This window comes from Neofelis nebulosa, chromosome 10 (genome assembly GCF_028018385.1).
Source record: "Neofelis nebulosa isolate mNeoNeb1 chromosome 10, mNeoNeb1.pri, whole genome shotgun sequence".
NCBI lineage: Eukaryota > Metazoa > Chordata > Mammalia > Carnivora > Felidae > Neofelis > Neofelis nebulosa.
The window spans coordinates 26601913-26615431 of NC_080791.1; the positions used below are offsets into that span (position 1 = coordinate 26601913).

A 13519-nucleotide genomic window follows, 5' to 3' on the forward strand; every position below is an offset into this window, starting at 1 on the left:
CAGATCCAGGTTTTATAATCTGAAGGCATATTTTGTCACAAAAAAAACCTTAAAAGTCAATGCTCAATAATAAAATGTTACAGTATCTACTAAATATCTACTAAAGTTGATTATTGGCACACCCGATCCCAGCAATTCCACCCCTGAATACACACCCCACAAAAATATACACAAATGTTCGCGAAAGACACGTAGAAGAATGTTCACAGTGGCACTTTTCAAATTAGCCCAAAACTGGAAACAACCCTGTTGCATCATAAAGAATTTGGCTGGCTTTTATCCCTGGTTCCTGGCAAATAACCTGTAAGTCTTTGGAATTTCCCATGTAATAGGAGTGTTTGTTGTTATTCGTTGTGGTCTTTGACCATACCTGAGTTTCTGCTAATATGACTTAGGATGGGGGCTGCCTGTGCCAGAAAGCTGAACCATGTGATTACAGGGTTGGGGCTTTGAAACAGGTGGTATCAGCCAGGGAGCAAGAGCTGGAGAGTAAGTTCAATTGTGTGCCCAAATGATTCTATCAACCATTCCTATGTTGTGATGCCTCAATAAAAACTCTGCACACTGAAGCTCAGGAGAGCTTCCCTGGTTGGAAATCACGTATCACTGTGCCAAGGAAGTCACATGGCCTAGCAACATGGAAGCTTTGCATTTGGGACCCTCACAAACCCTGCCTTAAGTATGTCTTCATTTGCCTGGTCTTGATGTGTGTCCTTTATAATCCTAAGTATAGCACTTTTCTGAGTTCCGTGAGTCACTTTGGTAAATTATCTAGCCTAAGGAGATACTAGCTCCCTAAACTGTAGTTAGTTGGTCAGAAACACAGGTAGCATGGGAACCCCAAGCTTGCAGATAGTGTCTGAAGTGAAGAGAGTCTTGTAAAAGACGTGGCCTTTAACTTGGAAAAATGTAACCTAACCCAGGTAGTGTCAGAAGTGCACTGTGCAACCTAGATTTTCATCTACAGTTAAATAGATAAATGAATTATGGTATATTCATACAAGAGAACACCAAATAGCAATGAGGATGAACGAATTACAAGAATATACAACAATATGGATAAATTGTACAAATAAATGTTGAGCAAAATATTCCCAGACATACATCATATAATTCTACTTATATGAAATTTGGTAACAAGCATATTATATCTGTGGTATCAGAAGTCAGGAGATCCATTACACTTGGGAGTGAAGAAGAATTGGAAAAAGGCACAATGGACTTCCAAGGTACAGCTCATGTTGTGTTTCTTGATCTGAATGCAGGTTACATAGATATGCTCACTTTATGAAAATTCATCAGGCTGTATACTTATGATTTGTGCATTTCTCTGTATGTAAATTATACTTCACTAATATTTATATCAAAAACAAAGTCAATGCCTGTCTTGCTAATGTCCTCAGAGATGATTAAATCTAGATAGAGATCATCCTCTGGTCTAGGTTCTAATTTAGTATTTGGAGGTTTTCATTATATTAAATACTGTTTTCCAGCACCCACGAAAGAAATGTAAACATGTCCCTGTCATTTGATCCTAGAATTAGACAGGGATATGTAGCTGGAAAAACAAAACAAAACAAAACAAAACAAAACAATACTGGAATATCATTAGATATATAAAGGTAGAAAAATTGGGAGATTGCATAATGATGTAATATATACAATTTACAATTCATATAGAAAATAGAAAAAAGTCCAATCACCTTTCCTTTCTTCCTCAGAAATGTCATGAATTTTCTGGTTCACAAACTCAGCATAGGATGCAGCATACCACACCTGCAAGAACCAAGTACGGCATCAAGAACTAAAGGACATCACCAGATGTTCTGTGCATGCGTAAATTCTTTCTCCTGCTTGCATAAAACAATTCAGGCTTTCCCACAACCCACAAAAAACAAACAAACAACAAAAAGATCGCACTGGGAGCCGATCTCTTTCACACCAGATGGTCAGTCAGGAAGCTCACATGCCAAGACACACTCACTGTGTGTTTTCTTTTTCCTTTTTAAAAAATTGTTTTTGTTATCAGAACAACTTCACAAGAGATAATATTAATAGTCTCTTCATCAAAAAAGCATAGCCTTCTGGTTGTTTTATCTGTATGTAAACACGGGTTTTCACACAGCTGGAATCATAGTGGCTTCCACCCCAACATGTCACCCAATGGTCTTGCTGGGATCACCAATGAGGATTTCAAATGCTACCACACTGTCCTGAGTCTCCTCCTCCCTCCAATCTCACTGGCTGCTTCTGCTCAGTCTCCTCATCGGGCTCTTCCTTTCTCAGCTTCCTCAGAGCTTAATCCAAGTCCAGGGCCTTCTTATTTTTCCCTAAAGTGACCACATCTATTTCCAACCAACTCTATGTCGACAGCTCCCAAATTAATATCCCTATCCCAGACCCTCCCTCTCTGTTCCTTCTACATACTTTCCATGCCTACCTGGTATTTGGCATGTTTTACAAACAGCTCAAACTTAACATGTCCAGAATTGAATTCTAGTTGCTTCCCTATTGCACCCCTACCCCTGGCCATCTTTTTCATCTCAATAAATACCCTGCCTTCCAACCAACTGCTCAGACTTGAAACCTAAAAGGTATCTCATATTTCTAAGTGTCCTTCTGTCATCCTTCAGCAAGAACTGTGAACAGCTCAAATGTTCTCCAACTCTGCTTCTCCCACCAAGATGCATGCCAAGACGCGCTCTTGCCTGTTGTTCTAAGAGCCTCCTCTTTTCCACTCTTGCTCCCTCCAATCCATTCTTGACACAGGAGCAGAGAAGGCTTCTAAAAACATAATCAGATTTCATCATTCCCATGTTTAAACAGCTTCTCACTCATAAAAAACATGCCATGTTCGATGACGGTCTCTAAAGGGCTCCATGATCTACTCCAGGTCTTCTCACTCTCCCTTACTGCCTTTCAGCAAGAGGACCTGCTTGCAGTTTCTCAAACAGGCTAAGATCTTTCCCACCCCAACCTTTGCCCTTGCTGGTCCACCATCAGGAGTGTTGGGTTCTTCCCCTTCACCTCCCCTAGCCCTTGTACAGCACTGGCTCCTTCCCATTCCATAGTCCCTCACCTACTTATCATCTCCTCAGTGAGGCCTTCCCTCTCCAGCATTTCTAAATTGGTCCCTTGCCTGCTATCTGCTCTTTCTACACCATTTGTTTCCTTCATAGTTCCTACCACTATTTGATATTACAGTTGACCCTTGAACAACAGGAATTTGAACTGCATGGGTCCACTTATACACAATTTTTTTTATAGCAGAGTACTGTGAATGCACTTTTTCTTCCCTATGACTGTCTTTTTTTTTTTTTTAATACTTATTTATTTATTTTGAAAGAGAAAGAGAGAGGGGGAAGGACAGAGAGGGAGAGAGCATCCCAAGCAGGCTCCACACCGTGAGTGCAGAGCCTCACATGGGGCTCAATCCCATGAACCCACGAGATCATGACCCAAGCCAAAACCAAGAGTCAGACCACTCAACTGACTGAGCCACCCAGGCACACACACCACCCCCCCACCGCCATGATTGTCTTAATAGTATTTTCTTTACTGTAGTTTACTTTATTGTAAGAATACAACATATAATACATACAGTATACAAAATGTATGTTAATCAAGTGTTTATGTTATTGGTAAGGCTTCCAATCAATGGTAGGCTATTAATAGTTAAGTTTTTGGAGAGACAAAAGTTCTGTGTAGATTTTCAAATGCCTGCGGGGTCAGCACCCCTAGTCCCCGTTTTGTTTAAGGCTCAACTGTATTTGCTTATTTACATCTTCCTGCCCACTTTCCCTCTAGAACACAGGCACCAGTCTGCCTCTTCTTAGTGTCTGAAACAGAGTTTCAGGAGTTCAATATATTAATTGCCAAATGAATTAATCATGTATAATTGTTATGACACACTATTTTAACTATATGGAAATATTTGAGACCCCATTTTTAATTGTGGAATAATATTCTACAGAATCTGTGTTCTGTAATTTACTTGACCAGGGCCTGTAGTTGGATTTTGAGTTTATCATTTTGCTGTTATAAATTCTACCCTATTCCATCAATTCCAAGATGTTTATTTCTCCTATTTTAATATCTCAGACCATCTCACTATCCATGGCATTCTGCAATTACTGCTGTAATGTAGCTTTCTTTCACTACCTGCTCATTTCTCTTGTACAAACCTGGCCATGCTCTTTACACTGTTTTCACCTCATTCAGTTGTGTGCCCTACCGGCACTCCATGACTTATTAACACTTGACAAGAAATGCAAAATAAAGAAAAAAAGAAAAAAAAAAAAGCCATCTCCCTGAGAATAAATAAAGGAAATGTCAAAGCAATGCAAGGCTGGTGTGATCACCTTGCAGGACTTCTATGAATATACCAAACATCAAATTGTCAGAAACTTCCTACTGACTTAATGAAAAACCACCTAACTTCCAAAAATATGTGTTTTAATTGAGGGAAAAGACATATGGGTTCAGTCAGTGAGAAAGCATAGGGTCAAAACTTGCACAGAAATGCCATCAGTAGTTTGGAAAAATATCCAAGAGGCAACAGTAGATCATTTATTTTAAAAATACTACAGCATCGGGGCACCTGGGTGGCTCAGTTGGTTAAGCGTCCGACTTCGCTCAGGTCATGATCTCACAGTTCGTGGGTTCTAGCCCCGCATTGGACTCTGTGCTGACAGCTCAGAACCTGGAGCCTGCTTCGGATTCTGTGTCTCCCTCTCTCTGCCCCTCCTCGACTTGCACACACTCTCTCTCTCAAAAATAAATAAACATTTTTTTTTAAATACTACAGCATCACAAACACCTTGATGGCACAGAAGACAACAGATAAACAAAACACAAATATCCATGACAAAGTAAAACAGTGATTCTGGGTTTTTTTTTAAATGTTATGGGCGTCTGGGTGGTTCAGTTTGTTAAGCACCTGAGTCTTGATTTCGACTCAGGCCATGATCTCGCAGTTTGTGGGATTGAGCCCCAAGTTGGGCTCTGCACTGACAGCTCAAAGTTTGCTTGGTATTCTCTCTCTCCCTCTCTCCCTGCAACTCCCCCCACCCCCCTGCTCTCTCACTCTCTCTCTCAAAACAAATAAACTTAAAAAAAAAGTTATACTGTACACAAAGGCAGTTTATACCTTAACCAATTTTCTGCTTATATGTGCCTTTTTAAGTATGCAGAAATGTGGTATGATTTCAAAATTATCTCTAAATAAGTCTAACACAGCTCCTACAATAAGTAGAAAATTACTCTTTTTGGTGACAAAAATAAGCACAATAACATAGCTTAAAGTGGCAACATATTTTTTCTTAATGGTGTATAAAATAATGGTTCATCTTCAAGTCCTGGGTATCTGAGTCAGTGAAACACGGCATTACAAAATTAGAATGTATCTAGTTCTATCTTTGTTTATAATTATTTCCTCAGACTAATTTTCAAGGACTGGATTTACCAAGCCAAGTACATTTTTACTACACACAGCCAGAAATAATCCCATAAAATACTGCAATTTTGTAACAAATATCCCTATTTTTTAAACCCTCACATTCATTGTACTACACCCATTTATTTTTTGCTAATTCAAATTAATAAAAATAGTAACTCAGAGTTGTTTTAAGGGTTTTATAATTATCAACATTGAAAAAACATTTTTTAATATTTCTTTACTAGTGATTCCTCCTCTAAATAAAGTCTGTTCCTGGTATTCAGTCATGTGTCTGTGTGGATACCAAAAAGGGTAGAGATGTTTTCTCTGTTTTTTGTCTTAAACCTTTTAACGTGTATTACAAATACTTCTCCCACCCTGTTGCTTCCTTTGCATCTGTTGTTTTGGTTGTTCGTTACACTGATAGTCTTATTGAATTATTTCTGCCTGTCTTTACCTCTACAGTTCTATCTACTGATTTAAGAGAGAAAATAATCTCCCTTCCTCAGTCAAGAAGTATTCACTTTGGTATCAAGAATTTACTGCGATGGGGCGCCTGGGTGGCGCAGTCGGTTAAGCGTCCGACTTCAGCCAGGTCACGATCTCGCGGTCCGTGAGTTCGAGCCCCGCGTCAGGCTCTGGGCCGATGGCTCGGAGCCTGGAGCCTGCTTCCGATTCTGTGTCTCCCTCTCTCTCTGCCCCTCCCCCGTTCATGCTCTGTCTCTCTCTGTCCCAAAAATAAAATAAAAAACGTTGAAAAAAAAAAAAAATTTAAAAAAAAAAAAAAAAAAAGAATTTACTGCGATGGATAATATGAGATATGAATCTCCTTTCGTATATTTTCTTTGGGGCTAATGAATCATCTAGTTGATGGTTTCAAAGACACGGGTTTTGTATAACTTTTGAACAAAGCCTAGGTCTTTGTTCTCCCCCTAAAAAGGTACGTATTTCTCACTCTTACCTCATTGAAGCACTGTGCAATTCAGTGTTCATGTACTGATAAAATCATTTCTCACCTCTTTTTTCATTTATATCAAGAATTTTTCCTTAGAATCACAGCAGAATTTTCATTATGTCATCAAGAGTTAATATTTAGACAAATTTCTATAGTTATCCCCCCAAAATATATTCCTGAAATCAGAAGGCAGTGCATAGAATTCTTTGGGTAAAACGAAGTAATCTGGTAAAGAGATCTTGCCTATACATCTAAATTTGATTTTATAAGATTTCCTGTTTCCAACCAATTCTGCAGAGTGTGTAAATGACATTAAGTGACCCCAACTTTAATCACTCCATCACAAATACCAGTCTGTTCCCCAAACACAACTACCTCTTTACCCATGGGCCTTATTGTAGGCGTTGGACAGACCCCAAAGTCATACACTTTTCATTCTGGTTTTTTTTTTTTAATGTTTATTTTTGAGAGAGAGAGAGTGACCAAGTGTGAGTGGGAGAGGTGCAGAGAGAGAGGGAGACACAGAATCCGAAGCAGGCTCCTGGCTCCAAGCTGTCAGCACAGAGCCTGACGCAGGACTCAAACCCACAAACCGTGAAATCGTGACCTGAGCCGAAGTGGGACGCTTAACTGACTGAACCACCCAGGCGCCCCTCATTCTTTTTCATTTATGGAATTACCACAGATGTACTGTACACAGCAGGTACTCAATAAGTAAGCAAATTATAAGGAAAGGAACATTTTTATAAGAATCCCACTTCAGAGAAAAAATAAGAAGAAAAGCGTGAAACAATCACTATTTCTGACAAAGGTACCACGGCCCCCAGCACTGTACCTTCAGTTCCTGTTTGGGTTCTACATTCTTTATTGTTGTGTAATACACATGGTGGCCATATTGGTAAGCCACCAGGTTCTGCTCCAGGTGATTCTGGGCTGGACGTACGAACATCATCCAGTTACACAGGGTCTCATCAGACAATTCAAACCACAGGTCTTCATGCAAATCCCTGTCTTTTCTGTCCCCTTTCTCAAGAGAAACCTGTAACCAAAGAGAACGTAAAAAGCCACACCAAAACAACAAACAAAACTTTTAACATGCATTAGTGTAGTAATATACAAAACACTGCTCCTTAAATTAACCATGTATCCTTATTCTTCCTTTTGTATCTAGAAAGATACAGGCACTGTGTCTTGCCAAATGTAAAAGGAAAAGGACATTTTCTGAGAATTACCTGGCAAAATGTTAAAGTTAACAATCTCACTGTGGCTTCAGTTGAGGCTTCATCATTAACTAACACATCAAAAAATGCTGTAAATAAGCCGGGAAATCAAAGCAAAATACTCTCTAGTTCCTTACAAGTTACTTACTTTAGGGATTCAACTGCATTCACTTCTTTTTTTTTTTAATTTTTTTTTTCAACGTTTTTTATTTATTTTTGGGACAGAGAGAGACTGAGCATGAACGGGGGAGGGGCAGAGAGAGAGGGAGACACAGAATCGGAAACAGGCTCCAGGCTCCGAGCCATCAGCCCAGAGCCTGACGCGGGGCTCGAACTCACAGACCGCGAGATCGTGACCTGGCTGAAGTCGGACGCTTAACCGACTGCGCCACCCAGGCGCCCCCAACTGCATTCACTTCTAATGAGTAGCCTAGGGGCACCTTGGTGGCTCAGTCGGTTAAGCGGTTAAGCGTCCGACTTCAGCTCACGTCATGATTTCAGGGCTTGTGGGTCTAAACCCCGTGTCAGGCTCTGTGCTGACAGCTCAGAGCCTGGAGCCTGCTTTGGATTCTGTGTCTCCCTCTCTCTCTCTGCCTCCCTCCCTCCATTCACGTGCTCTCTCTCTCTCTCTCTCTCAAAAATAAATAAACATTTAAAAAAAAATTATGAGTAGCCTAGTGATATGTATTTCTCTTTACAAAGTAACATTCTTTCTTGGAGATCTTGAGCATTCACCAAAGAAAACCTCCGCATGACAACAGCTGATTTCTCAAAAACCACACCCCAAATATTCTCCCTTCCTGCTGCCCTTTCGTGGTTCTCCAGAGTGGCTCTCCAAGAAGCAGACAGCGCAGAGGTTGGATACAAGCAAAAGCATCAAATGTGAAGAACAGGGATCAGTATAAATACACTTTAATATTAGGTGAGCCGTTCTTTAACAACAGCTTCAACAGGACAGACCTGTTCCAGAAACTGAAAAGTAGTCTTCCTATTTTAGGGAAATTGTCCTCTCCCAAAAATAAATATTTAGACAAAAAGAAGAAAGAAAAGGAGATTGGGAGACATGGAGAGACACCGGGGATAAGTGCGCGCACAGAGGAAAGGCATGAGGACACAGAGAGAAGGAGGCTGTCTACAAGCCGAGGAGAGAGCCCTCAGAGGAAACCAACCCCACCAGCACCTGCATGTTGGCCTTCCAGCCTCCAGCGCTATGAAAAAAAATAAATTTCTGTTCTTGAAACCACCCAGACTGTGGTAGTTGTGACAGCAGCTCCAGCAGACAATGCAGCCCCTGAGAATGGCCACCTCTCAGAATAATCCCTGAGGGGGCTGAAACTGCAATCTCCAATTTATTGGGGAGAGAGAAAATGTTTCCCTTCCAAACAAATTCAGCAGGGAAAGAAAATACTAGCAAACAACTGCTATGGAATTAAGAAAATCAGTAGGAAAACATGTGCCTCTTTAAAAGGTATTAAGAGCAAGAGTGAACTATAATAAAGCAGAAATTACCTTCAGATGAATGTAACAGTCTTTCAGCTCGGACTCCCTGACAAGGGGTCCCTCCACAGGGCCAAACTGGGTGCGCTTGGGAATGCGCCTTTTGGAGAACACCCCTCCAAGGAACCTGTCGATGTAGAGGACCAGGGGGAGGCTCGCTCGCGCTCTAGTGAGCACAGGCCGATTGGGGATTGGATGCAAGGGGCCATGCTTTGGGCACACTGAAGCATGAGCATTATTACACTCTTCACACCCTGCAAAAGAAAGAAAATCTTAAAGTCAAATTCCTGAACATCACCTGATCTCAAGTAAAAAGTTCTAACCTGAAGCCTGCCCCCCCTCCAATCTAAGGTTGCAAGCCAAAATCCAATTAACTCCTACAATTATACTACCTGTTCAATTGTAATATGCCAGCTTTCATAGACTGTAGACCAATAAAATCCTGTCCCTTTCCTCTAAAATCAGCCAGAATTTGCTTGTGCCTATCAAAAATAATACACAGGCAGTGATTTATTTCTCTACTGGAGATTAAGTCACATAGTAGTCCACTAAATTTACAAATCAATTATAACAGTTCTGAAAAGAAAAAAAGAAGAGCTTATTAGGATAAATGCTGCAAAATCTGGTAAGACAAAATAGGTGAATTTTATAGTATGTAAATTATAGCTCAGTGAAGCTATTTAAAAAACCCTGACAATACCATTTAATCAGGTTCCTCAAAGGGAGTCATAGAAGCCTCATTGTCTGGGAATGTCTAACTCAAACAGAGCACGATGCAGAGTTTGAGATTTCAATGCATATTGTGCGAAGATAATGCTAAGATGAATGAATGAATTTAGCATTCCATCCTGCATTCTCTTGAATGATAGTTAGCACAGACCAGACAGGACACATTTCCAGCTCTTTCTAGGAGTGATAACTTTGCACTCAGCATCTACACTCAGTCTCTCTTTCCCAGTGGTACCTATTTGTAAGCTAACTGCCAGCACTAGATATAAATGGCCACAAAACAGAGAAAAGTGCCTGGACTACACAGGCATCCTACTCATGACCCTTAACCACATTTAATTAACCAAAAGTCTTTCACCCAACTGCAGCTGTGTGATGACCTGGCTTAGGAAATAGGTACTTTTCAATTCCTACAATTCTCCAATAACAGAGAGTTACTTTGTATTACTATTTGTAAGATAAAGTAACCTCATGTGTATTTGACTAAGGAGTTGCTTTGAAAACTCAGGAATTCAAGGAAAAACAAAATGAGGAAGTTCTCTATTGCCCATGGAGGTGAGCACTGGCCCCAAGCACACAGACTTTCCCATCACCACACAGAAGGTCCCAGGAAAGAGTTGGCGCGTCCACAAAGTTCTGAACAGCCTCAGTAATTCAACTAAATGAGATACGAACTTCGCCATGTAAGCATGAAAATCGATGAAAAGCAGCAATGATTTGGTAGGTGAAAGCAGGAACCCTCCCATTCTCTCCCAAAGCAGACAGTACAGAGAGGCAGTAAGTGTGGCAGTTAACGGGGGTCACACTGGAGCCAGACCACCTGAGCTGCAATCCTGACTCTCAATTAACATCATCTCTGGAAAGCGACCAACCCCATCAAAAGGCTATGGAAAGCATTAAGTAACTCAGAAAATGTACCACCGGTGCCTACAATATAATAGGCATGTTTAAAAGGTTACTGTGAAGAGAGGCAAGACAGCAAAGCAAACTTGTTGAAGCTGAAGTGGCAGAAAGTTCCAGGACTGGACAAACGTACCCCAGTGGTGTGACAGCTCAAGGGCTGGTCTCAGAGACTTGGGCTCCGAACCCGATCCACCACTCACTCCTGCGTGACGTGAACCACTCACAGAGCAGGCTGCTTAGCTTCTTCTGACCATCGGTTCACTCATCACTAAAATCTGAACCCACGAGAAAACATCAGCGCCTCCCTCACAAGGCTGCGGCGGGGACTGAGTACGATGGCACACGCAGAGCAGAAAGCACGGCATCTGCACACAGGAAGCCCTCAGCACATGGTAACCATGTTGCTGTGACCACACACACTCCCAAGGAACAGCTCATACTTACATAAGTCATGCGGGTCAAAGGGCCGAGGCGGATCCGGTTCCCAGTCATCCAGGTCTGTGTCTTCACCATCCTCCTCCTCTTCTTCCTCAGTGTCCTCATCCTCATCCTCATCCTCTTCCTCTTTGGCCTCCAGTCTACCCATAGGGTTCTGCAGTGTTGCCAAAGGGTCTGAACCGTCCACACCCTCAATTGAAGGTAACACCTGGTTATGCACCGGTAATGAGGCCTGGACAAAGTTTAGCCATAAAGTTAGCACACATTTGCTTTCACCTGGCTGGTACACACACACACACACACACACACACACACACACACACACACACACTACGAGGTTCTGGTGGAAGATGTTCATCACATCAGCTCCCTTCAAGACCCTGAAGAAGAAATTATTTCCAGCTCTAGGCTGCCTTCATCTTTGCAATTTCTACCCCACATCTGGGAAAGCTGTTAAGAAAGCCTGGGCGCTCCCTCCTTTAGTGCCTGCCCTGTCTCCCCAGAGACTTCAAACTTTTCCATACCTTCTCGGTGTATCCGTGGTGTCATGTCTCAACATCTGGACTCAATTTTGAGTGTGCGTATGTGTGTGTGTGTGTGGGGGGGTCCCTCCTGCCTTTTCAGGGTGGACACAACACAGTGTAAGTAATAATTTGACCAATATTCAACCACTTCACTTTTAAAACTAAACACACGGCAGGGGGCGGGGGTGGTGCCTGGGGGCTCAGTCAGTTAAGTGTCCAACGCTTGATTTCAGCTCAGGTCATGATCTCACAGTTCGTGGGTTCAAGCCCAGTGTTGGACTCTGTACTGACAGTGCAGACACCTTTTTAAGACCCCTTAAAAAGTTCCCTACCTAAGTAAGTGTCACGGGGTTATATGCTACCCCAGGTTCTTTTATCCAATCTTATTTCCACTGCCCGTACTCAAGTCATGTCACTTTCCTGTTCAATAAATAAAGCAAGTTTTTTAAATGCCTACTCCTTCTTTCTTTATCTTCCCATATGTTGCCGTCCCCGCCCAGAAGGCTCTTCCCCCACCAATCTCCCCAACCCTGTCGTGTTCCAGTTTCTCCATGAACCATCTCTGACCACTCTAGTCCTCCCTGATTCTCCTCTGCTCTGATCCCTGTAGCATTTGGAGTCATGGAATCCCATTCTACAACATCCCTCTGCTCCAACATTTCATCATCTCACCAGACAGGCCAGATCATTTGGAGTCATTCAGTGATGGTTCCATGAGGCCGAGTTCTCCCTGTCTCCATGCAGGAGGCAGTGCCTGTACCTTTCCTCTCAAGTAAGACAGAATTGGTGAAGATAAGAGGCTCTGCAAATACTCCAAGACCAAAACCCCTACCTCATTCAAGCATTTTCACATGGCCAAATTTCCAGATCCCTCACCATCCTGTTGTCTTCAAGTATTCATCAATGGAGTCCACATTTTCAAATGAATATGGCTTCAGATTACATTAGCATTGATGACAGCCATTGTTCCACTACTGACCCAGTTTGAACTTGAAAATAACTAAAATCCCTGAGTCCTTTCTTCCTCCCACAGAGTGCTATTAAACCATTTTACTCCTCCTCATGACTTAAATAGCTGATTTTTACCTAAAAGGGGGGGGGGGGGCAGGCAGATTTTGCATTTATCTCCAGTAATTTCATTTTGTTACTTTTTCTCTTCTTCCAGTCTGCCAAGATCCTTTAGAGTCTTGATTCTGACGCCTCACACATTAGCTATTTCTCATAGCTTTGTATCCAGTGCCAAACACCATCTAGGTTTCAATTAGCGTGCATTTGCATGTGAGTCCTTCTTGCCTCTCCAACTGCACCTCGAGGAAGTAGACCATGGGCTTTGGACTCACACAGACTTGGATTAAAATCCCGGCCCCACTAGTGAGTTAATAAAGCCTCTCTGAACCTCAGTTTCTTTACCTGTCAAATGGACATAGTCATACATGCCTCATTAGTTGTTGTGAGGATAAAATGAAACACTATGTATATGAGGCCAGTAGTAGAGTATCTGGCATTTAGTAACTGCTTGATTTAATAATAATCAACTACTATCACAAGTTCTTTAAGGACTGAGATATCACATACTTCCTCCACAACCTTAAAAGAGCATGTAGCAGGGATTCAATGAAGATTCATTTATAGAAATACATTTGGCCCTTTAGGAAATGACATTAATCTCTTCAGCCACGTAAAGGAACTCTACTGTATTCACAGAAAGTCCTTTTTCAGTAGTGCTTCTTTTTTTTTTTTTTTAAGCGAGAGAGAGAGTGTGCGTGAGCAGGGGAGAGGGAAGGGACAAAGGGAGAGAGGGAGAGAGAGAGAGAGA

General features: G+C 41.8%; 1 protein-coding gene across 3 annotated transcripts in view; it reads right to left on the bottom strand.

Annotated features, from left to right (window-relative positions):
- The window catches only part of PRDM10 (PR/SET domain 10), a 103574-nt gene that overhangs the window by 37879 nt on the left and 52176 nt on the right, over positions 1-13519 (bottom strand). For all 3 annotated transcript variants that reach the window (XM_058687315.1, XM_058687317.1, XM_058687316.1), the window contains exons 5-8: positions 11186-11411; positions 9122-9363; positions 7228-7431; positions 1704-1776 (exon numbers count right to left, since the gene is read on the bottom strand). In XM_058687315.1, coding sequence (XP_058543298.1) covers positions 1704-1776; positions 7228-7431; positions 9122-9363; positions 11186-11411 — 745 coding nt within the window. The remainder of the gene's footprint in view (positions 1-1703; positions 1777-7227; positions 7432-9121; positions 9364-11185; positions 11412-13519) is intronic.